General features: G+C 52.7%; 2 protein-coding genes across 11 annotated transcripts; one reads left to right on the forward strand and one right to left on the reverse strand.

The window, feature by feature from the left end:
- Positions 1 to 3,892: 3,892 nt before the first annotated feature.
- LOC129030475 (fumarylacetoacetate hydrolase domain-containing protein 2A) lies at positions 3,893 to 14,378 on the forward strand. Of its 2 annotated transcripts, none has more exons than XM_054475804.2 (8): positions 3,893 to 4,086; positions 6,757 to 7,007; positions 8,135 to 8,351; positions 11,776 to 11,835; positions 12,113 to 12,275; positions 13,694 to 13,802; positions 13,935 to 14,022; positions 14,155 to 14,378. In XM_054475804.2, exons 2-8 carry the CDS (start codon positions 6,763 to 6,765, stop codon positions 14,215 to 14,217), a joined length of 945 nt encoding a protein of 314 aa, XP_054331779.1. In that variant the 5' UTR covers positions 3,893 to 4,086; positions 6,757 to 6,762; the 3' UTR covers positions 14,218 to 14,378. The 2 variants fall into 2 exon arrangements, with proteins under 2 accessions (XP_054331779.1, XP_054331780.1); XM_054475805.2 differs by having other exon boundaries at positions 3,912 to 4,206.
- A 115-nt stretch (positions 14,379 to 14,493) lies between these two features.
- LOC129030474 (glycerol-3-phosphate acyltransferase 2, mitochondrial-like) lies at positions 14,494 to 27,238 on the reverse strand. Of its 9 annotated transcripts, XM_054475802.2 has the most exons (20): positions 25,961 to 26,202; positions 24,831 to 24,945; positions 24,568 to 24,681; positions 23,795 to 23,868; positions 23,282 to 23,386; positions 22,944 to 23,072; positions 20,508 to 20,607; positions 19,935 to 20,068; positions 19,523 to 19,622; positions 18,714 to 18,836; positions 18,461 to 18,543; positions 18,017 to 18,135; positions 17,301 to 17,371; positions 16,957 to 17,215; positions 16,719 to 16,867; positions 16,453 to 16,530; positions 15,656 to 15,754; positions 15,510 to 15,573; positions 15,214 to 15,269; positions 14,494 to 14,820 (listed from the first exon to the last, which is right to left on the reverse strand). In XM_054475802.2, exons 2-20 carry the CDS (start codon positions 24,891 to 24,893, stop codon positions 14,704 to 14,706), a joined length of 2,037 nt encoding a protein of 678 aa, XP_054331777.1. In that variant the 5' UTR covers positions 24,894 to 24,945; positions 25,961 to 26,202; the 3' UTR covers positions 14,494 to 14,703. The 9 variants fall into 9 exon arrangements, 6 of the variants coding, with proteins under 6 accessions (XP_054331777.1, XP_063505104.1, XP_063505105.1 ...); XM_063649034.1 differs by lacking the exon at positions 25,961 to 26,202 and adding an exon at positions 27,069 to 27,238 and having other exon boundaries at positions 15,510 to 15,754; XM_063649035.1 differs by lacking the exon at positions 15,656 to 15,754.
- Between the last annotated feature and the right edge of the window lie 204 nt (positions 27,239 to 27,442).

The raw sequence follows: 27,442 nt of genomic DNA on the forward strand, positions 1-27,442 counted from the left end.
CCCAAGTAGCTGGGACCACAGGTGCCCGCCACCACGCTTGGCTAACTTTTTGTATATTTAGTAGAGACGGGGTTTCACCGTGTTAGCCAGGATGGTCTCGATCTCTTGACCTCGTGATCCGCCTGCCTTGGCCTCCCAAAGTGCTGGGATTACAGGCGTGAGCCACCGTGCCCAGCCTGTAGTCCCTTCTTATCCATGGTTTTGCTTTCTGAAATTTCAGTTACTCAAGGTCATCCATGGCCCAAAAATATTAACTGGAAAATTGCAGCAATAAGCAATTCATAAGTTTTAAATTATGTGCTGCTCTGTGTAGTGTGATGAAATCCTGCACTGTCCTGCTCCATCCTACCTGGGACAGGAATCATTCCTCTGTTCAACTTTTCCATGACATCTGCCCTCCTTGCCCCTTAGTCACCAATGAGCTGGCTCCGTGATTAGATCCACTGTCATGGTACCGCAGTGCTTCTGTGCAAGGCACCATCATCTGACTTAATAATGGCCCCAGAGCAAAAGGGGAGTGGTGCCGGCATTTCCGATATGCCAAAGAGAAGCCTTCCTTTATGGGAACACTCCTGACTTAAGGAAATAAAACAAAAATCACATAATGAGGTTGCTAAGAGCTACAGAAATAACGAATCTTCTATCCATGAAATTGTGAAGAAGGAAAAAGAAATTTGTGCCAGTTTTGCTGTCGCACCTCAAACTGCAAAAGTTATGGCTACAGTGTGTGAGACGCGCTTAGTTAGGATGGAAAAGGCATTAGATTTGTGGGTGGAAGATGTGAAGAGAAACATATTCTGATTGACAGCAACCGTGTAGCACCAGATTAACCTCATCTGGATTAAATTTGATCACTGGCATGTATATATAGGAAAAGACGTGGCAGAGGTAGGGTTTGGTACTATCTACAGTTTCAGGCATCCTCTAGGGGTCTTGGAAAGTACCCCCCAAGGATACTCTATACAAATGAAATAATTCCGTATGTACTCATTTTTAATCTCTTTTTCACTCTGAATAATTATCTTGATATATATCCATGTTGCATCAACAATTTGTCCCTTTTCATTGCTGGGTAGTATTCCCTAGTGTGGCTATACACAGAGTGTTTACACATTCACCTGTTAATGAAAAATTGAGTTGTTTCCAGTTTGGGGATTTTGTAAAAAGGCTGCTGCGAACATTTCTGTATAAGCCATTGCATAAGCATTTTTTTTAATTTCTCAGGTAATTACTATAAAACAAAAAAACAAATCTGGATTATATAAGGAGAGAATTTATTCTAAAGGATTGTTGTGGGGGTGTGGGGGTGACCATTGCAATAGGGAAACGTTGCAGTGCGGCCACTCGCAGGCTTCCCATATGATCTGCAAGTGTCTCAGAGGTTAGGCAAAGGGCTGACCTTGTATAGGGAGGCGTAAACTTGGCTAGAAAGAACTGTTATGGGAAAGTGGACTGAGCAAGAGTGTCACGATCGAGCAGGTCTTACCCTGCAGACAGACTGTTCTCAGGAGGGACCCTCAGGAGGGCTGTGGGTTGGCACAAGCTGTGGGTGGGCCAAAGCTCAAGGGCTTGGAAAAGGAGAGAATCTGAACCAAGGTCTGGTTACAGGCTTTTGTTCTTATTGATCCGTGGGGACAAGCAGTCCAGCTAATCATTTATGAGGCCAAGAATGGGAATTTAGAGGGTCTGTGTCTGGCCTGGTCACAGATAAACAAGGGAGCATCTGGGAGTCTTATCCAGGTTATATAGAAAGTCACTGGTTCTTCCCAGTAGGGTGTTTTCTGGAACAAAAGAGTGGAAGGATTCCTTAACCTTCACTATTTCTAGGAGCAAAGGGCTAAGGTAAAATTCAATACTGTCAATAGTCAGGATTGAAATGGCTAGGTCATATGGTAGGCTCATGTTTAACTCTCTTCATACACTGCCAAATGATTTTCAATTGTAGTGATACTATTTTATAATCCCATCAGCAGTGTACAAGAATCCCAGGTCCTCCACATTCTTGGCAATACTTGGTATAATCAGTCTTCTTTGTCCATTCTAGTAGGTGTGAGATGGTGTCACATTGTGCTTGCAATTTGCACATCCTTAACGATTAATGATGTTGAGCATCTTTTCATGTCCTACTTTTTTCTTTTTTTTTTTTTTTGAGACAGAGTCTTGCTCTGTCGCCCAGGCTGGAGTGCAGTGGCACAATCTCGGCTTACTGCAAGCTCCACCTCCCGGGTTCCCGCCACTCTTCTGCCTCAGCCTCCCGAGTAGCTAGGACTACAGGCGCCCACCACTACGCTCGGCTAATTTTTTGTATTTTTAGTAGAGATGGGGTTTCACCGTGTTAGCCAGGATGGTCTTGATCTCCTGACCTTGTGATCTGCCTGCCTCGGCCTCCCAAAGTGCTGGGATTGCAGGCGTGAGCCACCGCACCCGGCCTTCATGTCCCAATTTTCTGTCTGTATATCTTATTTGGTGAAGTGTCTGTTCAAATATTTTGTCCATTTAAAAAATTGAATTGTTTGATTTTATCTACTGACTTTTAAGCATTCTTTCTATATTCTGGATACAAGTCTTTTTATCAAATATAGCCTTTGCAGATATTTTCTTCCAGGCTGTAACTTGGCTTTTCAGAAAGTCTTTGGGAGCTATGGCTTAGTGAAACGCTTGTGCCAGGTTCTCCTCAGCGCTTCCCCCTGATCACAGCCACCCCCATAGGTTCCATTTCCATATCTGTGGTGACCTTCTGCAAGCTAGGCTGAAATCCCAAGCTCCAGACCCATGTCTCCAACTGCCCACCGTTCAATGCCCTTTGGATGTCCCATGCAAATCGGAGCTCACCATCCTCTCCCCAGACCCGCTGCTCCTCCAGAAGCCCTGTCTCCATCAACGGCCCTGCACCTACCGGGCTAGAGACCCAGGAGTCGGCCTTGTACCTCCTTCCTTCTCACTTCCACCTCCTGTCATTCAGAGCTGTCAGTTCTTCCTCCTGAACATCTCTGGACACTCACCTCCGCCAAGCACCACACCACCATTGTTCTCACCCGCACCACCCACCCAGCACCACCCACCCAGACACCTTTCCTTAGACGGGTGGCCAGAGAAAAACTTCTCAAATAGAAGTCGGGCCATAGCACGCCACTGAGGACCTTCCAGCGGTCTCCTGTGCACGTAAACAAGGTCCAGACTCCTTCGTGAACAAGGTCCAGACTCCTTCGTGGGACAAGTAAAGCTCTTGATGATCTGGTCCTTGAGTAATGTGGGGGCCTCTTGCCCAGAGCCCCTCACACTCTTCAAAGCCGGCAGCTGAAGAGCTGAACAGTAGCTGTCTGTGGAGTTCAGCCACCGCTCCCTGCACGCCTGCCCTCTGCAGGGGATGGAGCCCCGTTTCCCCACTTCCCCACCTGCGCCCAGCAGTGCAGGTGAAGGCCTGGCTGCTGGGAGTGGCTGGGAAACGCTGAGCTTTGGGGTCAGGAATGCCAGCTCCACTACTCACCGCCTGTGTCATCCTGGGAAAACAGCTCTGGCCCCAGGTTCTCCATAAGTAAAACAGGGGCAGTCATCCCTCCCCTCCTCAACGACATACGTCAGAATCAGAAGCCACAAATCATTCTCTGCCACCCAGCACGCTGCCTTGGTCTCCTAGACCACTTTCCCCAACAAAGGGAACGGCGCCAGGCCCAGAACAGGGCCGAGACCGGATGAGGCCAGCGAAGCGCCCAGGGACAAACCTTCGGGCAGCGCCCACTCTCGGGCTCGGGCAATTGCAGGGTCCCTCCGAGAGCGAGCGTCTCCAGAGAACGCGGCCGGCGCCTGGCTGTGCCCGGAGCCTGAAGACCCCCCCGGAGCCGCCCGCCCCGCACTGGGCCCGCCCCTTCGGGATTGGCGCCCTGCTAGGGGCGGTTGCCTGTGACGTCACCGGACGCGCCCGCTTCTCGCTCGGGTGATCAGGCCGAGTGGCCCTGGGTTCGCCGCTGCTGCATTTTCCCCGGCTGGCTGCGGTCACTGGTGTCAGTGCTCAAGCGCCCGCCGCCCTTGACCTTCGGCCCCGCGAGCCCTAACCCTACAGCGCAGGAAGATCGGCCGCCGCGCCAGGTAGGACGAGGCTGCCTGGGTCTAGGCCAGAAGGGTGTCCGTGGCGCGGGTCTCTCGCGGAGCGCAGAACTAGTACCGGATCCCCAGCCGCTTCTGACCACACAGACGGGGCGGACCTGTGTGAACACTAACTGTCGGGGCCGGAGCTGGGCATATGGGGAAACTGGGGGACCGGCACGGGTTCCAGGCGAGTGGACGGTGGGATGGGATCCGACGTGCACACCCACGTTTCAGGCTACTGTTTCCACCTCACGTCGCCGCCCCTTTGCTTATGGACTCTTGCAGAGTTGGATTGAGCTCGGGCTGTGTGACATAGTGGTAGTTGCAGAAGCCCCAGGGCCACTTTCTGACTAGTACCTTGGGCACCTGACGTCATCCCTTTGAGTCTCAGTGTCCTCTTCTGTAAAGGGAGGGCGCTCTACCTGAGGGGATTGCTGTAAGGTTGGAATGAACCTGCATGTGTGTGTCAGGTGGGAAGGGAACAGTCAGTGGGGCCTGGGGTTCTCTTGGAGAGCTGGTAACCAGCCTCGTCCCTGAGGCAACAGCCAGAGGGCGCCTGTAGTTTCCCCACGCATGGCTGTTAGCAGTTACGGCCTCCGGAAGATCTCCTGTGGGAGGTCCCTACTTCTCACTACAATCTTTAGGGCCTTTGGAGGATTTCCTATGGAAGGTCCCCACTTCTCACCACAACATTCTGTTAAAATGTCCTTGGTAGGAAAATGGGGGCTGAAGCTAGATTTTCTTGCTTGCATTACAAGCTTCTGAACCAAGGACTTCAATGTCACTTGGACTTGGATTCACATCCCAGCTCCTTCCCCTCCTAGCTTTAGGACTGTGTAACCTTGGGCAAATCCCTTAACCGCTTTAAGCCTTAACTGTTTCATCTGTAAAATGGGACTAACAGTACCTACCTTCCACAATTGTCAAGAATTAAATCAGACATTGTAGGTAGAGCACTTAATAGTTGGCATTCAGTGGCAGCAGTTACTGTTATGTTAGCGTGTGGAGTGTCTGAGTGTGTGCACTTTGGCTCGAACAGCCTTTTGACAGTGGCACAGTTGGTGCTTGTGTAAGACAGCAGGGCAGGGAAGTCAAAGCCCTCGGTTTTCTAGTCAAACTGGCGGGCCACAACAGTGGTGACCTAAGTGTAATGAGTCTTTAACTGAACAAGGCAGGTTGAATCATCCAGGTGAGGATCAAGAGTCTGGGGCTCAGCTGCCTCCACATTTTTGGGCATAGAAGGCTGTACAATACAAACAGCCTTTGTTGTAAGAGCAAGGAACCATTCAGGGAAGGCACCATGTCATAAGGAATAGAGGCCAGACATGGATTAAGAACAAAACAAGAGAATAGTGTTTGTCTTTAAGTGGAGCCTTGGACTCAAAACAGGATCTGAGCCCTGAGGATTTTTTTTTTTTTTTTTTTTAATTGAGATGGATTCTTGGTCTGTCACCCAGGTTGGAGTGCACTGGAGCGATCTCAGCTCACTGCAACCTCCATCCCCTGGGTTCAAGTGATTCTCGTGTCTCAGCCTCCCTAGTAGCTGGGATTACAGGTGCCTGCCACCACACTCGGTGAATTTTTTGTATTTTTAGTGGAGATGGGGTTTCACCACGTTGGCCAGGCTGGTCTTGAACTCCTGACCTCAAGTGATCCACCCACCTCGACCTCCCAAATTGTTAGGGATATCATGCGTGAGCCACTACAACTGGCCCTTGTGGAAAGGCACAGCCATGTCTCCTGAAGTTAACAAGCACTAAGCTTTCCCAAGTAGTGAAATGTCAAGCCCCTGCTCTGTCATTTATTTGTTCATTCAGCAGAAAGTCACTGAGAGCCTTCTGTGCACCAGGCACAGTGCTGGGCAGTGAAAGAGACAGACATGTGCCCTGGACCCAGGGAGATGACAAGTGATGGCTGTCAGGCCCAGATTCTGCTGTTTGTCTGCAGCCTCTTCCCTCAGGCAACTTGTTCTCTATCAGGAGAAACAAAATAATTATTATCTGGAGAGGCAGGTGGGGGCGCTGCTCCTAGAAGACTGGGACAGCCTGGCAGAGGTTCTAGCTTGATCATGTGAGCATTGGAAACCATTTTAAGTAGGAGGTTAACAGGACCAAAATAGCATTTAAAAAATTGCTTATGGCCGCTATGAAGCCAGTTTCACCAGCATCACGTGCCCATGCTGGGCTGCCACCCAGCTAATTCCTGGTCCTGCTCATTTAGCCCAGCTCAGCTCATATCACTTCCTCAAGAAACTAGACAAGGGTAGGTCCCCTGACCATCTTCACAGCACTAGTCCTAATAGCTGAATCTTACATCACTTGTTAACATCTGTGGCCTGTGCAGGGAGAATGGCAGGGCTGAGTTTCACCTACATTGTTTCCCCAATACCTACAGTAGATCCAAGCACAGTGGGAACTTTCAGAAAGCACTGGTTGAAGGAACCCTGGAATCCCTGGGACTTACTGCGTAGCATCTAGTAGTTGCTCCTCTAGAAAAGTTTCACCTTATGAAGTATAGCAGGTAAAATACAAGCCTGGACCACTTCCCATGTGGTATGCAGGGAACGGTTGATGGGGCAAAGAGCCTTGGGCTATAGCCCTAGGACTTTCAGGGATCCTGATGATGGCTCTGGGATCCTCCATCTCCTGGATCCTGCGTTTTTCTCTGCAGGCTCTGATGCTGGTGTCTGGTAGAAGAAGGTTACTCACAGCTCTGCTGCAGGCTCAGAAGTGGCCCTTTCAACCCTCCAGAGACATGAGACTAGTGCAGTTCCAGGCACCCCACCTGGTGGGGCCTCACTTGGGCCTGGAGACAGGGAATGGTGGAGGGGTTATCAACCTCAGTGCCTTTGACCCCACACTCCCGAAGACAATGACGCAGTTCCTAGAGCAGGGAGAGGCCACCCTCTCAGTGGCAAGAAGGTAAGTAAGTGGGCAGCATCACCCTGATGCAGCTGCCCTGGTCCCCCCGCACCCTCCCGCTGCATTGCTGTTTAGCTCTTTTGCAAGGGAGCAGAGTAACCCCACCTTTCCTTTTCTCCCATTCTCTTAAAAGATCCTTAGAAATCTTATATAATAACATCTTCAGTTTTCAGAGGAGAAAACTGAGACCTAGGGGAGGTGATTAACAATTTCAAGTCCATACATTTGGTGCTGGAACCAGGACTCTATATGTCATCACACTGCCTCCTCTGGGAATGAAATCCTGGACTGACTGATGGGTCTGGGCCCAGGGGTCCTAAAAGGCATCTTATGCAGCTGGGGGAGTGATATAGACTCCCAGCTCCTACAAGGAGAGAGGACTGCAAGGAGGTTTTCTATAAGACAGTTGGTTCCTGGGTTTGGACTAGATTACGTGAGAGTGCCCTGAAGCCTGGACCCCTATAGAATCTGGTCTAAGGGCTGATGAACAATAAATTAAAAATACTTTAAGATGTCATTTTCATCTATTAAAATGGAAAAAAAATACAAGTGTTTCACAGCCCACAGTATTAACAGTATGTTCCCATATTGCCATATTCTGCAAAGATTGGAAACCTCCATGTCCCTCATTAGGGACTTGGGTATATCTCTATAGAGCAGTAATATGCAGCCACAAGAAATAAAGAGGACACTCTCTATGTATTGTTACATATTGTTAAGGAGAGATCTCCAAAATCAGTTGTTTTTTTAAAAGATGTAAATAGTGTGCTAGCATTTGCATACAAAAGGGTGGGAGAAGAATATCCACAGAGTAGCTGCGAAGAGCCAGGGGAACGGGGTAACCAGAAGGGGAAAGGGAGACCTTTCCATGTATTCCAGTTTGTATCTTTTACATGGACATGAGTTACCTAAGGGGGAGAGGAAATCAACACTGGATAAATAAAAGCCCTGCTCTGATAGCAAAGGACAGTAGTCAGTGATTTTCACACTGACTGTGATGGTTGATAGAGCTAGAAAATAGATTTCAAAAAGCAAAACCTGTAGCTGCTGCAGGATCTGCCCAGCCTGCCCGGGATTGCCCACCTGTTCCCAGCCAGACCTGCTCTGACCTGCTCTGGTCTCTACAGAGCCTTGGCTGCCCAGTTGCCAGTCCTACCACGGTCGGAGGTAACCTTCCTGGCTCCAGTCACACGGCCAGATAAGGTGGTGTGTGTGGGCATGAATTATGTGGACCACTGCAAAGAACAGAACGTGCCCGTGCCCAAGGAGCCCATCATCTTCAGCAAGTTTGCCAGCTCCATCGTGGGGCCCTATGATGAGGTGGTCCTCCCACCACAGAGCCAGGTCAGTGTCTCCCCACTGCCCTCCCTAGTCACTGGGCCCATCACAAGGGCGTTCTGAGCTCAGTATTGAGCCTACTGGAGCCACCTCTTGCTCAATAGTGCATCCAACAGAAACTCTACGGGACTATACAGACAGTAATAACACTGGCCTTGGAAAAAAAAGTTAATGTACATGTTTTCCTGATTACAAAAGCAATACACCTTCACTGTAGATAATAAAATAGAGATAAACATTTAAAGATTACGTCACCCATAATCCCACTGCCCATGGCTGGGAATATTAATGTTTTTCTGTCTACCTTCCCAGTGTTTCTCCACTCCTGTATATGTTTATACTGTACATATACTTACCTTTTACTAAAGACTCCATCAGGAGCATTTTTTCATGCCATTAAGTATTCTCCCTGACATATTTTAGGTTACCACGGAGTTTGTTATGTAGATTAGTTTATTCCTGAGTACCTTACTGCTGGATACTGTTTCTAGTTTTTGGCTTCTATAAATAAATGTTGCAATAAACATCCTTATGTAGAAAAGGCTTTGCATGTCCATTAATACATTATTATTTCCTTTGAATAAACTCTTTGGAATTTAAATATGTCAGAGTATAGGCAGTATTTCAAAACTTTTGAAAAATTCTGCCAATTGGCCTTTTAAAAAATTGTAAAGGCAACTTACACATCCGCCAATAGTGTATATACCCTTACTAACACTGGTTACTTTTCCTCTCAGATTTTTATTTGAGAAATGTCTTGGAAATTATAGAAAAGCTGAAATAATACAGCGAGCGCTCAGATAACTTTTCCACCTGGTTTCATTGTAAACATTTGGCCATATATCCTTTCTCCCTTGTCTTCTCCCTGCCCTACCTCCACATGGCAAACATACACTTTTTTTTTTTTTTTTTTTTTTTTTGCAGGGTATGGGGTGGAAGGGACCTTTTAAAACACATTGGAAATATTAAGACAATTTAGTCATAAAAACTTAAATAGGCATCTTCTAAGAATAAGGACAATGGTTTGCATGACCATCCCACTATTATCACAACCAAGAAAATTAACTTGAATAATATTTAATATGAAATCCAACTGCCCCAATTCCCAATCAGAAGTACTGCTGACTTCCCCAAAGATGACTTCTAATTTGGTTACTTCGTTTGTTGCTCCATGATCAACCAAGGCCACACACTGTATTCAGTTATATCTCTTTAGTGGTTTCAATCTAGGACAGGGTTCCATAGACTTTTTCTTAAAGGGCTGTATTAGTCTGTTTTCATGCTGCTGATGAAGACATATCCGAGACTGGGCAATTTACAAAAAAAAAAGAGGTTTAATTGGACTTACAGTTCCACGTGGCTAGGGAAGCCTCACAATCATGGCAGAAGGCAAGGAGGAGCAAGTCACATCTTACGTGGATAGCAGCAGGCAGAAAAGAGCTTGTGCGGAGAAACTCCCGTTTTTAAAACCATCAGTTCTCCTGCGACCCATTCACTATCATGAGAACAGCACGGGAAAGACCTGCCCCCCATGATTCAGTCATCTCCCACCGGGTCCCTCCCATAGCACGTTAGAATTATGGGAGCTACAAGTTGAGATTTGGGTGGGGACACAGAGCTAAACCATATCAAGGGCCAATTAGTAAATATTAGGCTTTGAGTGTCATATGGTCTCTTTTGCAACAATTCAACTCTGCTGTTATAGTGTGAAAACCACGATATAGAAATGAATGATGGGTTTCCAATCAAAGTTAATTATAGCAGACGGTGAGCTGGCCATAGTTTGCCAACTCCTGCTCTCAAACAATCCCCCCTGCCCTTTCCTTGAAGAATCCAGTTGTCTCATAGCATGTTTCACATCCTGGGTTTGTCTGGTTGTTTCTTCATGATTAGTGTCAGGGTAAGCATTTTTATCAAGAGATCTACAAAGCAGATATTATACATTTCCCATCGCATCCCACTGGGAGGCTCATGTCAGTGGTCCCAAAATTTGACCACTTGGTTTAGCTGACGTTAACTAGGTCTCTCCATTGTGAAGATGCATTTCCATTTTTGTAATTAATAAGCAATCTATGGGTGGTAGTTTGAGATCACATAACTATCTTATTGCCCCATAGCATCTCCAGGGATCCTGTGGTCATCCTGACTGAATCTATTATTGCATTGGGGGTTAGAGAACAATGACCTTTTTTTTTTTTTTGAGACAGAGTCTCACTCTGTTGTGCAGATTGGAGTGCACTGGCATAATTTCAGCACACTGCAACCTCTGCCTCCTGGGTTCAAGTGATTCTCCTGCCTCAGCCTCCCGAGTAGCTGGGATTATAGGCGTGTACCACCACACCTGGCTAATTTTTGTATGTTTAGTAGAGACGGGGCTTCATCATGTTGGCTAGGCTGGTCTTGAACTCCTCACCTCAGGTGATCCACCTGCCTTGGCCTCCCACAGTGCTGGGATTACAGGCGTGACCCACCACTCCCAGACAAGATCAATGACTTCTCAATCATGCCTTTTGTTTTTATTGGTTGGCATTCTTCTATGAAGAAAAGCTGCCTCCCTCCTTTTTATTCCTGTGTCTTCAATATCACTGTGAATTCTGTTTTTACTCAATTGGTTGTAATTCATCATTTACATTCTTTAGGTGACCTCAGTTTGGCCAGTGAGGGGCCTTCAAGTTGGCTCCATTCCCATCACTTTTAGTATATCCTAGCTTTCTGGCCAAAATGTTCTAGGCTTATCACGTACTGTCTGTCTTGGAACTGGAATTAGCCGTTTCCCCAAGGAACCCAGTGCTCCTTAGTGTGGAGTGGTATTAGAGACCAACATCTGGATGTCGGGTGTACTTACACCAACTCTGGTTATTATTAGGAAGAGCCACCAATTTTAAAGGCCAAATTATATCTATTTTATAGTGTATTTTATGGATTGTGGGAGAGGCTGAGCATTTTTTCATGTTTTGTGGCCATGTCCGTTACCTTTTTGTGAATTGCTCACTCAGGTCCTTTGTGGGATGTCAATCTTTCTCTTACTAAAGTGAGTTAACAGATTAAAACACTCAGAATAGTGCCTCACACACAGTAAGGTTACATATTGCTAGGGGATATTACTTCATATTTATCCTTTGTTAAAAGTATCCAGAGTGACTTTTAAACTCAGTGTCCTGGACACGTGTTGCTCTTCTGCAGTCACAGTGGTGTGGGGACCTGTGCCTGCATCCCATGATGCTGTCTGCCACTGCCCAAAATATATGGGTCTACAAGTCACACCTCCCTTGTTGTTCACTGGGCTCTGGTTCGTGGTGATGGCAAACATGGGCTGGCAGCGAAGCCATACTGACAAAGGCTGAGGCCCTTCAGCACGGTGTGCAGCCTCTCAGCGTGGACAGTGGGCCCTGAAGCCACTGCAGCTCACTGTTCCTCTCCCACCCTATAGGAGGTAGACTGGGAAGTGGAGCTGGCCGTGGTCATTGGAAAGAAAGGCAAGCACATCAAGGTGAGGTGGAAAGGGTGGGCTCCCAGGCCACAGTGCAGCAGAGGCCCCAGCTCCTGCCTCTCCTAGTTCTGACCTCGCTCACCAACACACGGTGCCAGCTGTCCCTGACACTAGGAAGCAGTCAGCCTCCTTGCTCCTTGACACTGCCTTTCCCTTCACCCACCTTTAGCTGGCTCTGGCTACTAACATGGGATAACAGCTTAGAGATCCCTTGCCATAGGTGTTGGTGTCACTCGTGATCTAACCTCCTGTATGGCCAAATCCCCTGCCCCCATAGGCCACAGATGCCATGGCCCACGTGGCCGGCTTCACTGTGGCTCATGACGTGAGTGCTCGTGACTGGCAAATGAGACGTAATGGGAAACAATGGCTGCTGGGAAAAACCTTCGACACCTTCTGCCCTCTGGGCCCTGCCTTGGTGACCAAGGACAGTGTAGCAGGTAGGTCCCTGGTCCCTGCCCCCTTGTACCTACCATTGCACAGATGAACAGTGCTTCAGGGAGGAGCGTGGGTTCAGGCACACGTGGCACCTGCCCTCCCTGGCCGCCCTTTCACTGCTGACTCCATACAGGGCAAGTCTCTTATCCTCAGCCACCAGTTCTCCCATGGGCTTCCTTCCCAAGCCCCCTAGAAGGAACACAACTGCAGAGGATGTGAAACTGCATGCCTGAAGTAAATTACAAAGAGGACTGAGCTGATGGGTGGATCCAGCTTCCTGTGGCTGCCACCATCTGAAACAATCTAAGTTGAGCATCATGGAGCATAGCTATCGCAAGGCCCAGGCATTTTCCGCACTACAGATGAAAGCCAGTGTGACTCACCCAGCCACTGTGGAAACACAACAGCATTGACCACACACAGTCAGGATACCGCACCAGGATGGGGCCAGTGCGCCAGAGGGCAGAGCGCAGCCTCTTAACACACAGCCACCCACAACTGTGGCAGAGGTGGGCAGTGTTCATGTGGGCCAGCCATGCCAGGATACCAAAGACCCCAGTGCCTCACAGCACCCCTTGCAGAGTCCTCAGCAAAGTTAAATTGTGTTTCAGCTGCTCTACTTAAGGGGGGTAGAACACTAAAACCACCACCAACAGTTAAAAGTGCTGGTTATCCAGGATGTTCTTACAGTAATCCATCCCCTGCAAGCGGCCGGTACACGAGGCTTCTCTGTCCCGGCTAGAACCATTGCCTCACTGCTTCATAGATGCTGAGTCTTTTTTTTTTTTTTTGGCATGGTCTTACTGTGTCACCCAGGCTAGAGTGCAGTGGCCCAATCCCAGCTCACTGAAGCCTCATCCTCCTGGGTTCAAGCAGTCCTCCCGCCTCAGCCTCCTGAGTAGCTGGGACTACAGGCACACACCACCACACGTGGCTAATGTTTTTATTATTTTTTGTAGAGACAAGCACGCACAACGTTACCCAGGCTGGTTTTGAACTCCTGAGCTTAATCAGTTGTCGCCTGCCTTGGCCTCCCAAAGTGCTGTGATTACAGGCATGAGCCACCACGCTTGGCCCTGCCGAGTTGATCTACAGGTGTCATCCTATGCTGTAGACAGATGCCCTTATTTTTTTTCAAGGCAAAAACCCTAGCCATTTTTCTCTCCCCCTTCAGAGTCTGGAACATCCTCTCAACCCATCCAAGTGACTACTGCCTGGTGCTCTTGGTGGGGATGCGGGGAGGCCTGAGAAGGCCAATGTCTATACAGAAAGTTCTAACATAGAGCACTGAGTCAATGTGGGCACTTTAAAGCCCTTTCACCTGCCAAGTCACAAAGTCCCCCTACAATTGTGTTTGTAAAATATTGGGGGGTTTGAGGGGGAAAAGGGATAACTCCAAGGTACCATCTTTGCATTTCAGATCCACACAACTTAAAGATCTGCTGCCGAGTGAACGGGGAAGTGGTCCAGAGCAGCAACACCAACCAGATGGTATTCAAGACAGAGGACCTGATAGCCTGGCTCTCCCAGTGAGTGACAGGGGCTGTCCTGCCAGCCCTGCTCCACCTGCCACACGTGGAGGCTGACCTGAGCCCTCCACCTTTGGCTGTGGCCACCTCAGCCAGCCCCTGGTCTCACCGGGTCCTTTTGCTTTGCTCCAGGTTTGTCACCTTTTACCCAGGGGATGTCATCCTGACTGGGACCCCCCCGGGTGTCGGTGTATTCAGGAAACCTCCTGTCTTTCTCAAGGTAGGTTAGCGAAAAGCAAAGAGAGCAAGGGCCCCAAAGGCCTGGCAGGCTTGGCTCAGACTTGAGAAGTACAGGCTTGTGTACGTGTGTCTGACAGAAGGGCTGACACTCTCATGGCCTGCTCTGTTGCAGAAGGGGGATGAAGTCCAGTGTGAGATTGAAGAACTAGGTGTCATCATCAACAAGGTGGTGTGATGGCTCCTGCACAAGCCCTGCACATAGGATGGGGGCATCTGCTCCCACTCAGCCTAGCCCAGGGAAAGGCCCAGTGACAGGTGTGGGCAGGTGCCAGCCCTTCTCGGTAGAAGGGAGAAGGACAGAGCTCTCTTCAATAAATTCGTTGGGTCAAAGCAGCAGCTTGGCTTCTGCTGTTTGTCTTCTTTTAGGCTTTGTTTCATGGGACAAGTTGGGGCATTTCGTGGGACTGGGGAAGAAGAGAGCAAATACACACACATAACGCCAAAAAGATGCTTCTGGGCTTGGGAAAAGACAACTCGTCTGGTCCCCTTGTTTATCACATCAAAGGAGGGAGAAAGCAAGAGATGGCAAGGGACAATCAAGCCTCAATGATTATATTTATAGACCAGCTAAGGGTTTGCAGCCTCCTCTCCATCTTCTGGCTCTAGGACACAGCTGTGTTCTGGGGCTGAGAAGTCTCGGCACAGGCTCCTCCTCACAGTTCTAGCTACAAATGAACTGCCAGATGAACTGTTCTAGTTTTTCCTGATTGTCCCGGCTGGCAAAAGTAGGGGACAGGTGGAGCCTGGGGTCTGCAGGGCTCGGCGTCTGCTGCAGAACCTGGGCCATGGAAGATGGGCCGTGAGTGTGCTCACCACAGGGACTGTGTCCACATGGCCCAGGGGCCAGGCCTGTCCCCCAGAAACCTGCCTTGAGACCTCTGGCCCCTTAGATCTCAGTGTTTGAGTGCAAATGCTGCCGCAAAGTAGCCCCAATACCCCACCTAGAAGGATGAGCCAGTGATTTGGGAGACCAAGAGGCAGGAAACCATCCCACCTTCTCCAGCCCATCACCACGTCTGTTGCTGGAAGACACCAAGTAAATCCCAGGGTCTTAATGAGGCACCATCAGGCCAGCCCTGGGGAGTGATGGGGACATAGCTGGGCTTCCCTGAGCCACTCTATTGGGGTGGGAGCAGGGGGACAGGAAGATGGTGACACTGGTTCCTCTCACCTCCATGTCTCTGAAGGTCCAGATAGCACTGATGGCGAGCTTTGGGTCCGCATACTCTGGAGAGAAGAGAGAAGTGAAGGCTCTAGGTAGGGAGGACAGGGAGCCACTGGGCACAGGCTTCTCTCCTCTTGTTTAAAGAAGCCCAGGGAGGGATAGAGCTCAGACTGGACAGAAGACCCTCTGTACTCTGCAGCCCGCCTTCCTAGAGTTGGGTTGTCACCGTCCGGCAGGGGGCAGGAGCCACCAGCAAACACACCCCTGCCTCCAGGAGCCTGGGCTGACTGGTTGGGACTCACCGAGGATCCCTTCTTCCTGGGCGGTGGCCTGCAGGAACTGGAACAGCTGCTCTGTGTAGCCCGACTGCAGAAGAGAGAAGACCTAGACCTGGCGCCCAGCACAGACAGAGCCTACCTCGAGGACTGCAAGGGAACAAGGGTCTCACCAGTATCAAGGCGGCAGCCTGTGCAAAGGCCTTGAGCAACGGGCTAAGCAGGCGGCAGAGGAAGAGAAAGAAGTCTGGGCAGTGTGACTGCTGGCTGAGCTAGAGGGGACAGGCCGGGGTGAGTGCAGCTCCCCACCGCCTCCCTACCACCTCCCTCCAGGGGCAGCTTCTTGAAACACACCCTGAAGTACCGGCCCTCAGCCTCTTCGAAGTCATCACTGTCACTATCAGTAAAGTCCCCACTCGGTTTCCACAGCAGCTTTCTGCTCAATTGCTGTCGCCCTGTGTCACAGGCTGGCCGGGAGCCTGGGGTCTAGGGGCTGTGGAGCCATTGTTCTCTGACAAGCTGGCCAGGGATCAACCCTACACCCCCAGACCAGGTACATGCAGGTGAAACCACTAAAAGCAGACCTAGAGACCCAAGAGGATGGCCAGAGCCATGCCCCAGCACCTGCTGGGCCAACTTGCAGAGTGAGAGGAAGTGAATTCCCACCCTCAAGGGCAGTAGCCCTGTGGCCGAGAAATGTGGGGAGCAGAAGGTGTGCAGAGAACCTCAGAGGCACACATGTCCAGTGCTGTCCAGAGAGACACACACAGAATGGGGGCATAGGTGGCCATATCCCAAGGCACAGGGAGCAGAGGTGTGAGCTAGGCTTCCCCGCTGCAAGGCCAGGGGCTGCCCACCCCCACAGCACACACAGGGCAGAGGAGGAGCCTGGGGCAGCTGGCACTCAGGGTGGGAGGCTGGAGGAGGCCAGGCTCCAGGCAAGGATCTTGTCTCCAACTGCCCTGCCTACCTCCTCAGCAACCAGGAGCCCGCACTGGATGAGCCGGTCCAGCACCTCCTGACAGTGGCAGTAGGAAGACTGGCAGGGCTGGGAGAAAAAGGCACCCATGTGGCCTCAGGAGAGCCAGGCACATGGGCAGGGGCCTAGCCAAAGCCTGGGTAAGGCCAGACCTAGCACCCAGGAGGTTTCAGAGGTAGGGCATGGGCAGGGATGGGCCATTCCTACCACCAAGAGGGGAAGGCCTAGGACCAAGTGGGCTGTAGGGGAGGCCTGACCTTTAGCAGCAGCAGGTCTTGCGGCAGCAGGTGCATCAGCAGCAGGATCTGGCAGTACAGCTCATTCTGGCTCAGCAGCAATATGCCCTGCAGCTCCCAGGGCCCCTGGGGCGGCACTCTGCCTGCCAGCAGCCCCCGCACTGCACAGGCTGGGGAAGGAGGGTCCATTATGAGGAAGGAGCTGTTCCCTTCACCACTGCACACACATCCCACCTACCCCGTGCACCTCAAGACTCACTGCCCACAGCCTCGCTCAGGAAGACGGGCAGCAGCTCAGCACTCAGCCGTGCCAGGTGCATGAGGCCTGGGCCAGGCCGTGGCACCACCAGCAAGTCGCCCTGGCGGATGCACAGCAGGGCCACGTGCGCCCGCAGCAGGCTCAGTGAGTGCTGCAGCAGGCTCCGCAGCTGCCCAGAGAAGCCTACATCAAAGCCACGCAACAGTATCTCCTCCGTCAGCCAGGAGAACTCCCCCAGGAGCTGCGACAGGAACACACCCTGGGTGGGCAGAGCAGGGCTGAGCAGCAGGGCCACACATCCCCACCCCCCACCACCCAGGTCCCCACCACATTGCACCCCCTACCTTCTGGTGCTTGACTAGCAGCAGTGTTGCCATGATGGCCGTGCTCATCACCGCAGAGCTCCCCACACTGGCTGGAGTGGGGCGGGGGGTGGAGATGCTGGTCAGGTTGAGGCCCAGCAGCCTGGTCCCTCCATTATCTGGCAAGTCTTCCTAGCCACACATCCCAACTCCACCGCAGGGATGAGGAACGTACGCCCGGAGCAGTGGTGTTTATCACACACAGGCTGAGAGCCAGGCCAGGAGCTGGGGACCTTTCCCTGGATCTCATCGTAGGGCCCACACATCAACCCACAGCCTCTACGAGAGGGGCACTGAAGAAGATACACATGGATCTCCCTATAAGGGCCCTCTGCGGAGGTGCTATGCTAAGCCCCTTACACGTATCATTCCATTCAGTTAACACCATCCCCCTGCAAAGCTAAGGAGACTCCTCCGCTCAGAAGGCAGGGCTGGCTGTGGCCTTGGGGAAGCAGCTGCAGCCTCCTGGCCTCAGGCCACCATCTTTGTGCATGCACTTAGCTGCTCCCTCATGACGGCCCTGGCTGCCTGCTCCTCCTGTAGGAGGAGGGTTCCATTCTTCTTCAGATGTCCCCGAGGTACCACAGAGGGCCTCAGGTGCAGACACTCACTTGGAATGGAGAACCCTGGTGACTGGCTGACCCCGAGAGAGGGGACGGTTCAGTGACCCACCCGCAAAGGATCTGGTTCACCCTCACCACTCAGGACATGACAGCTCAGTCTCCTGACCAGGAGCTGGTCCTCTTCCTTGAGGGCCAGGAGAGGCCCAGTTATGGGGGTCCACTCCTGCTCCTTCTCAGTGTCTGGGACAGCAGTACTGAGATAGAGACACAGATGACAGGATGAAGGGTCCAAACACATAAACAGCTGTGGGAATGCCTAGAGCTTTCTAAAAGGTGAGGGTGTTTCCCCCTCCCAGCACCAGGACAGAGGATGGCTTCTATAACCCCCAGTCCCATCCAGGCCTCTGTGCCATATCCCACACTCAGACTGTTGGCAAGGCGAGTGCCTGGAACTATTCTAGATGACCCCAGGATATTTGGTGAGGGAGGGCTGTTAGTGTGTGTATATGGGGGATATATAAGCTGGTGCTGAAGGGCTGCTTGCCTTGCCCCTGAGACCCCACCCTCCCATGCCCCTACCATTGGCCCAGCACGATGGGCTGCAGTAGCTGCTCCAGGGTCTGCCTGCCGCCCCAGCAGCTTCTGGCACTGACGATGTATTCCTGCCCAGGACAAGCCTCTTAGGTGGCCTGCTCGGGCCCACCAGGAAACTTGCACACAGCCCACTGGAAGTAGGCAAAGCTATCCCTGCAGTGGCTTGGAGGGCCAGGCTCCCAAGAGGCCCAGGACAGACACCCCAGGTACTCCCAGCCTTCCCCAGCTGGCTCCATACCTGCAGGGAAAAGGGCTGAGCTAGGTGCACCCGGGAGCAGATCCGGCAGCTGCAGCCCCAGTGGCTCCACAGACTACGTAGGACAGCCAGAGCTCCTGTCCACAGCCCCAGGGGGGCCGAGGCCTGCAAGGCGGAGAGGATAAGTATACTCGCTCTTGGGCGGACATCAGGGCTGCCCACCCATCCTGGTCTCCAGAGGTATCCTCTGGTCCCACCCTGCTCAGTTTTATCTCAGGCCCAAACTGGTGTGTGACCTTGTCCCAAGCTCCTCTTTTCTTATCCATGACACAGGAAAATCCCTCCCTATCAAAGTCTTCAGAGGATGAAATGAGATGACGGTAATGGCCTTGGCAGGTGCTGCCAGATTATTGTAAGGACGATTCCTTTGTGCCCCCGCAGCCCTAAGTGGGGCTCAGCCACAGGACACAATATTGTGCCTCCTGTCTGGAGCTGGTGTCCACCTAGGGGACCAAGGGGCTGGAGGGTCTCACATTCTCACATGGTCTGTGTCACACGGTGCATCTGGAACCAGGTCATAGGTGACGGCCACTGGTACCAGCAGAGCATCTGGGACGATGCCCACCTGGACTGCCTGCACCACAAACCCCACCCAAGCCTGCCCCAGGGCTGACAGCCGTAGCCCCAGAGCCCCAAGAGGTTCCTCCAGGAAGATGAGCAGGGGCTGCCCACTAACCAACAGCTGCTCTATGACCTGGAATAGGAGGGGTCAGAGGGGCTGTTAAGGCCAGAGCAGAAACAGACCCCTGTCCCCTTAGCCTGGCCCATACGTAACCACTGGGGGCACTCACCGCCTGGACCACAGCCCTTGCAAGGAGCCCCTCAGAGTTGTCCAGGGAGAGGTTGGCCTCTGGGGGCAGGAAAAGTCCCCCAAGCTTCCTCAGCAGAGCTCTGTGGGACATAGGGAAGAGCCTGATAAGGAAAGGGGCTCTGGAGATGCAAATGAATAAGGGGCTAGTGAGAGTCTCAGCTCCTCCACGGCCAGCCTGTGTCCTACTTGAATACCCTGAGGTGAAGCCATGGCCCTAGGCCCTGTGGCTGACACTTCCATCTAAGCCCCACAGGCTAGATTGCTGTATGGCTCGGAGCAGAGAGGCCCCTAAGAGGGCCTTTAGCAGGGAGCTGCTGCCAACACACCCCAATACACACCCCGCCCCAGCCTGCGACTTCTCCCATGTATGTCTAGAGGCAAAAGGTTTTTACCTGAGGGCAGGGGAGCAGGCGCGGGATTCCCAGGCCACACGGAGCACACCCAGGCCCTGGGAGAGCAGCAAAAAGGGCAGTAGGATCCCGTCCAGGAGGGTTTTGTGAGTAGAGAGGAGGACAAGCGGCGAGCCCTGCTCCGGGGAGAGCCAGAGGGAAGTGCCAACCTGCCCCACCCTGAGGACACAGGCAGCCAAAGACCCAGGGCAGCCCCAGAGGGAGGGACGGTTCAGCTGCAGAGTTCTTCCTCTGAGCACATTTCCCAAAAGCAAAGGAGCCTTTAGACAACTTTTAAGGTAATTGCACTGACGCACTGACGTAATGGTTGTTGAGACCATGATGGAAAGACGTTAGAGGAAGCCCCGCGGGAGCAGGGCCGTGAGACATAAAGGGAAGGTCGGCAAAGAGCAGGGGATTTTTCCCACCAGCTGATGGGGACTGGACTGCTGTATGGCTGGGAGCAGAGAGGCCAGGAAGCAGGACCAGTTGGGGACTGCTCCCGACTTAAGGGCTTGGTCCAGCCTCTGCTCTTCTGCTCCCACCATCCCCATCCCAATGGAGGGCGGGCCTTACTGCCTGGGCGGCCTTCTGGACCATCTTCATTTGACCCTTGTGGAGCTGCACATTCAGGAAGAGGCAGTTCAGGAACCGCAGCAGCGCCCAGCTGAACAGCCTGGGGAGGGACACCAGGCCTGAGGTGCGGCAAGGAGTGACGCTCGGCCCGTGGCACTTGGAGGGCCGCCCAGTGCTCCTTAGGGCAGGCCCCACCACTATCCTCATTTTACAGAAGAGGAAAGTGAGACTCAGGGAAGCTACAGAACTGCTTCCTGGTAGTGAACGCTAAGAAGTAGCGGTGCTGGGACTGGAAGTTCTGACACCAGAGTTCATGCCCACCAGACGCTGATACTCTCCCACAACCTCATGGTGCAGCTGCCTCACATCAGAATCAGAGCATATGCCTCAATTTACCCTAAAGGAGACTAGAGGACCAAGCCTCTCTCCAGGCAGAACCCAGCCTGGTCTTCGCAACCTGCCAGGAAAGGTGAAATAAAAAGGAAGGATTAGTGATAGAAGAAGGAAAGGGGATAACTGCAGGGGCAAAATCCCTGGTGGGCAGGTGGGTGGGGTTGTCCCTCCAGCCCAACGGGAGGACCAGCTCTATTTATTTTTTAGGACAGGGTCTTGGTCTGTTGCCCAGGCTGAAGTGCAATGGCACAAACTTGGCTCACTACAACCTCTGCCTCCTGGGCTCAAGCGATCCTCCCACCTCGGCCTCTCAAGTACCTAGGACCACAGGCACACAACACTGTACCCGGCTAATTTTTGGAGAGACAAATTTGCCCTGGCTGGTCTATGTTGCCCAGGCTGGTCTTCAGCTCTTGGGTGATCCACCCCGCTCAGCCTCCCAAAGTGCTGGGATTACAGATGTAAGCCACCGCACCAGCATGGGACCAGCTTTAACTGAGGACAGACACATAGCTGTAGTAGCAGGGAAATGTGGCGGATAAGCAGCAAGTCCCCATGTGATGGCTTTTCTCTTTCTGTGAAGCATGAGATGGGGAATCAGTTGACAGTGGATAAGTCTAAGAAGGAGCAGGCTGCGTGGGAGCCCTGGAGAGTGCCATGTGTCCCTGTGACATTTTCACTTAGCAAGGAAACCAGTCCACTGGTGTGTGTTTCTCTGGCAAGGCTGGGCTGCTCAGGTGCAAAGAGAAGGTAGACAGTGGGGGGTCATGCCCATGACTCCCTCAAAAGAGCATTATTAGCACCCTGAGCCTGCAATCTCTGCTAGGCTTGGAGGGAGGGAAACACAGAAAGGGAGGCTGATGGCTGATGTCAAGGTAGGCAGATCAAGGGACTAGAAATCTTGACAAAGTCAAGGGATTGTCACAGCAGAGGGCTGGTCAAGGTCACCAACAACCTCTACTTTCTGTCCTTGCTTAGTTGACCACTCAGCACATTCAAGACAGCTGAGCTTGACACATGCTGCCCCAAGCCCACCTGCACTCAGGGACTCATTCACCTCCTTGGCTTTAAACACCATCTGTATGCTAAAGCTTCGCAGTGTCTCTGGCCCCAACCTCTCTTCTGAGCTCCAGGCTCCTACATGCAGCTGCCTCCTCAGTGTCTCCACAAGCATGTCAGGTACCAAAAGTCTCTCTGTCCAAACTACCTTTTTGGGCCAAATCACTTCTCCCAAAGCTTGTTCTCTGTCCATACCATCAGAAAGTAGGCTAGAAATGGAGCTGTCCTGTAACTTCTCCTACTTCCCTCACTGCCCCTGTTCCCACCGTCCAATCCCTCAGTGAGTCCTGTTAATATCACCGCGACCTCTCAATCCACTTTTCAACCTCTACTGTCCACCATGATCTCTCACCTGGATTAACAAAACAGCCTTCCAGATGCCCTTCTGGTCTCCACTCTTCACCCCAATTCATGATGTCGTCACTTCCCACTTAAAACCTTGCAACTGGTTTTCACTGCACTTGCAGATCCAGTCCAAACTTGCACGGCCTTACATGATTTGATCCCTTCCGCCTCTCGATTTCACCTCCCACAGCTCTCGACCCCTCACTTGCTGGCTTCCAATCACGTCAGCTTCTTGGGCAAACCTAGTCCTTTCCTGCCCAGGGCCAAAGCTCAGGCTATTCCCTCTAGCAAGACTGTTCCCCTCATTCTTGTACCCCCAAGGCTGGCTCCTTTTCTTCCTCTTGGCTCTGGCTTACAGTCTCTTTGTCCCCTTCCTGGTATTCTGTCTCAGCCCTGTTCCTTCCTCCTTGCAGCCACGCATATCTCTGTTTACCCCTCCATTTCCCTGGAACAGTGTGCTGCATCTAACAGAAGCTCAGACCTGTGCTGGGAAAATGTGCGGATGGGAGGCGGTGGTGAAGGCAGGCTACGGCCCACTCTGGTAAACACTATCCAGCACTTCCCCAAGCCCGGCCAACACCCACTCTCCAGAAGGACAGAGTCCCCAGCCCAAGGGTGAGTGCCCCTCAGCACAGTTACCTGACCAGGAAGGAACAGGGTGGGGCCTGGGTGTGACCCAGGATGCTCTGTACCTCCTTCTTCACAAGGTCGGGCACCTGGCCTTCCCCAGCGCCTCCTGCGACCCTCCCTGAGAGGAGGTTCTGTACCCTGTGAGGGGGTTGGAAGGAGTGGTATGAGGCTGCAGCAGGGCACGGCCTCCAGTCTTCACCCTCCTCCTTAAGGAAGCGTCCAAGGCAAAGCTCATATTCTAGAAGCCTTGCCCCAGCCACCCCTCTCAAACACCCCTACCTAGTGTCATTGTCATCCCATTCAGGATCCCAGAAATGCCAGCCAGACCTCACTCCCTGCTTCCTCACCTGGTGCTTTCCATGATCTTCTGTGGGGCATCCTGGCAGGGGGGGATGTGCTGCTCCAGGGACCACAGGAAATAGCAGAGCCTCCGAACCAGCCAGCCCCAAAACCTGGGCACAGCTCCCAGAGCAGGAGGGAAGATCCTTCAGAGAGGGCCCACCTCCACTAGGACTCACAGAAGGCTATTCAATCAGAAAGGGACCACACTCCAGACCCATGTACTAGGAACACCTGAGCAGGACTACCTGTCCATCTGTGCCCCATTCCCACCCCTCACCCTGTTGAGTCAGGTACAGGTTCACAGCCTGAAACACAGTGGGCAATCCATACATGCTCACAGAAGGAACTGCAAGAGAGCTCCAAGTCTGCCCCTCCCTGCAGGCTTGTGTATGGAACAGAGGACGGGGCCCTTCTTTCTCTATCAGAGGAAGAAAATGGCACCAAAAAGCAGGGCCCCAGCAGCCCCGCACCCAAGGGTCCCTGTCCCCAAGCCTGCTCCAGTCCATAGCTCTGACTACCTCGTGTTCTCCTCCTTCACCAGGATCACATTGCAGAAGCCTAGGTCCGTTATGCTTCTGTGGAAGAGGGACTCCTGCAAGAGAGGGGGAGAGACAGCATGTCCTGGGGGGCCTTTGCAACCTGGGAAAGAGACGCCCCTGTACTGCTCCTCTGGCTCTGCCTGGTGGCCTGCTAAGTCTTCCAGGAGAAAAGATTACAGCACAGTATTTCACAAAAGATGTTTGACCCCAGATCCTAGGCTGGCTCAGGAAAAAGGGGCCCATGCTCAAAACTGAAGTGCTGTATCCTGTACAGAATCACCCTCTTTCAGAGTGGCATATGAAAGTCTCCAGGAAGTTATCTTCTCAACAGCAGCGAAGACGCAGCCCGGGTCTCCATGAGAAATCTGGGCCCCCTCACCACCATCACATGACACAAACCAAAAAAGAGGTCTTCAAGCATGCGCTGAGTGCTGGGGAAGTCTGAGTGGGTGATTTCCACAAAACTGAACAACAAAACTGACACAGACATGATGAGAACCCAGCCCTCTGGGCACACCCTACCACCACTTAGGCCCCTCCGTACTTCTCCCACCCAACTCTCCCAGGCCTGGGAACAAGCCACCGCCCAACCATACAACCAATACCAGTGCATCCATTCCCCTGAAAGACAGAAGCAGAGGCATGGGGCAGGGAAGAGCCAAGCTTGCAGGGACATAAAGGAAGCAGCTTCCCAGAGCTTCGGCTCCCAGAACCAAGCTTCCTGCTTGGGGCCTGGCCCTACCATCACTCACCCAGCTCTTGGGGGTGCAGGTCTGGCAACAGCGACCCACAAAGGGGCGATACTTCCCCAGGAATGGAGTGACAGCCTCCAGCTTCATCCCAAGGCCTGAGGACCACAGGCTAGTCTGGAAAGGGCGATGAGGAGAGATGAGAGACTCAAAGTCCTTGGCAGGAGAGAGGGAAAGATGGAGCAATGGAGGCTCTAGGAGTGAGGGGCACAGCAGAAGGGGAGGCAGGGCACAGGGGATTTGAGGAATGGGAGGAGCCACACTACCTCTCGGCCACTGGGGCTGCTCCTTGGCTGAGTTTGGCATCTGCCTTCCAACATGGTGGCCATGAGAGCCTAGAAGAACCAGTCACCTCTGGCACTCTCCTTCCCCCACAGAAACCTGAGCCAGGGAAAGGTGCAAGGATGGAGCCATAAGAATCTGAGCCATAATCCAGGGCCTCCTGCGGTAACTGCAACCCCCCATCACAGGACAGACAGACATCACTTAGGCCATCAGTGGTGAGGAGAACCTAGGCTGGAAACTAGGGGCTGGCTCAGATCAAGGCCCTGCCCCACACCCAACTGGTCCCACAAAGGAGCCAGCTGTCCTCAAAAGGTCTCACAGTATCCAGGTCCAGGCCGTCCTCAGGCCAACATGACGGGGATCGGTTTTCTTAGCATCCACACCCAACCTGCTATCTCCCAGCACAGATGGGGGCTGTACCGGAGATGCTGATCCCTTCTATGCAGAGAGAAAGAACAAGGGCTGGATTGGCAGGAAGGAGGCACGAGACTGCCAAGGAGGAAGAAGACTATCGCCATGAGGCCACCAGGTCCTACTTAGCTGCCCTTCCCCTCCCCACCAGGAGATAGCCCTGTAACCACCCAAACATTATGGGAATGTGGGCTGGCTAATAGAAGAGGGACAACTGGGCATCAGAACACAGAGGCCTACTCACAAGCAATGAGCATCTAGTTGGGGACAAGATAGATTTTTCCACAATCACTCCCTTCTCACATTAACGTTCTCCACAGAAGACGCCACTTGTATCTCCTCAGCCCCTCCTTCCCACCACAATGTTTCCCTGAACTAACAAGTATCTATGTTCCTTCAAACAGCACTGAACGCCTCCTGGCTCAAACACTCAAAGCCCCTCTTCCCTATTTCCCAGCATGACCCTGATGAGTGGGCTGGTCTAATCATGTTTCCCCATCCCCACCACACTTTGATCAGGCCCATCTAGGAGCCTCTCCCTTCCCAGCCACCCACCCAATTCTGCCCAGGGTTCTAAGTCCACGATGCTTCTGGAACACCCTCTAAGCCCTCCCTCTCCTCCGTGGGATCCCCAGGCCAAGCCTGCGGGGCAAGAAGCCATACGAAGCCCTCCTCCAGGGCTATGGTTTCATCTCCGTACGTGGTCAGAGTGTCCTGAGGGCAGGGGCTCATCTCTGTATGTCCAGCAGTCCACCTGGTGTGCAAGAGGGAACCAGGAAGAGCCAGCTGACCCACGATAACTTCCTCCCAAGAATTCTCCAGGCGCGTTCCTCCTTTCCCCAGTCAGCTCGGTTTCCAGCCATGAAGCCAAGCAGTAATGGGATCAGGATCCCTGCAGTGCCCAGGGTCTGGGGGGCCACGGGAGGCTCATCCCAAAGGCACTCTGTTATCTTGAAAATGTTTGCATAGCCCTGTTCACAGACACATGGTACAGGAAGGCTACAAACCCAGGCCCGCTTTGCAAGGAGGGTGTCTGTCCCCTAGCTGCAGACCACCCCCAATCCCAAAATCTAACCCAATAGATCTGTGCTAGCTCTACGGAAGCAGAGTCAAAGCCAGGGCGAGGGGTAACCTCCCTCTGCCAATTAATGACTCAGCTCAGGACTCCTACAGCAGAGGATGCAAACTGGCACCCCAAGGCATTCAACTCATAGGTACATATATATACTTCTTTGGCTATACAACGTGCTAAAACCTTATGAAGTAAAACCAACGTTTAACAGCAGAGGGCTTGTTATATATACATTTTTTGAAAATCAAGGTTTCCAGTCGCGGTTGTAATGGAAAAAGCTGAGCTCTGGCATCTCCGAGCACACACCCCACAGGGCCCGGCTGGCCGCCACTGTCCCTTTAGCCCGACAGCAGGAGCCCTCCCGTTTGCCTCCACCTTGATTATCGCTGACGCCTGAGCCTGTGCACATCTGAGCGTTCAGCCCTTGATCAAGGGCAAAACTCTAAACCTGCCCCCGTTTGGAATGCTTGTGCCCTACAGAGAGCCGCAAGAGAACTTCACCTTCCCGGCTCTGCTCAAACATGGCCTCGGCGCCCCACAGCCCCCGCCCAGGGCCCCTCAGGCCTCAGCTCCCTCGTCAGACCCGTGGCAGGCGCTCCCCGAGCCACCCCAAGATGTGCGAAGGGCACCTGCCCCACATCAGGTCCTGGATGCCCCCTCTGGATGTAGGGGAACGGGATGCCGAGGAAGGGGCAAAGCGGGGCTCTCCACACTACCACGCCCCACAAGGACTCACTCCCGCCACAGGCCCCGCATGGCCGGCGCTCCCTCCCCTTCAACTCCTGCCAGGTAGCGAACAGGCCGCTCAGACCAGGCTCTTGAAGCAGGAAAGCCCCTGGATGATCCCGGTCCGCTTCTGACCTGGCCTCGCTGGGGAGCGACCACCGCGCCTCTCACCTCACACCAGCCGCCAACTCCCGCCAAAGCAGCAGCTCCGTAAGCCGCCACAAGGCGTGGACTTCCCAAGGGAAGGAGCGGATTGCCCACCTCGGCGCGTCCGGCTAAAAGGCAGCCCCGAGAGCCAATTGGGATGCGCGCTGGTCCAGAAGCCCCGCCCTGCGCCCCGTGCTCTGCGGCACGCAACGTGGCCACGTGACCCGTGCTCTGGGG

This window comes from Pongo pygmaeus, chromosome 12, assembly GCF_028885625.2.
Source record: "Pongo pygmaeus isolate AG05252 chromosome 12, NHGRI_mPonPyg2-v2.0_pri, whole genome shotgun sequence".
Taxonomy (NCBI): Eukaryota; Metazoa; Chordata; class Mammalia; order Primates; family Hominidae; genus Pongo; species Pongo pygmaeus.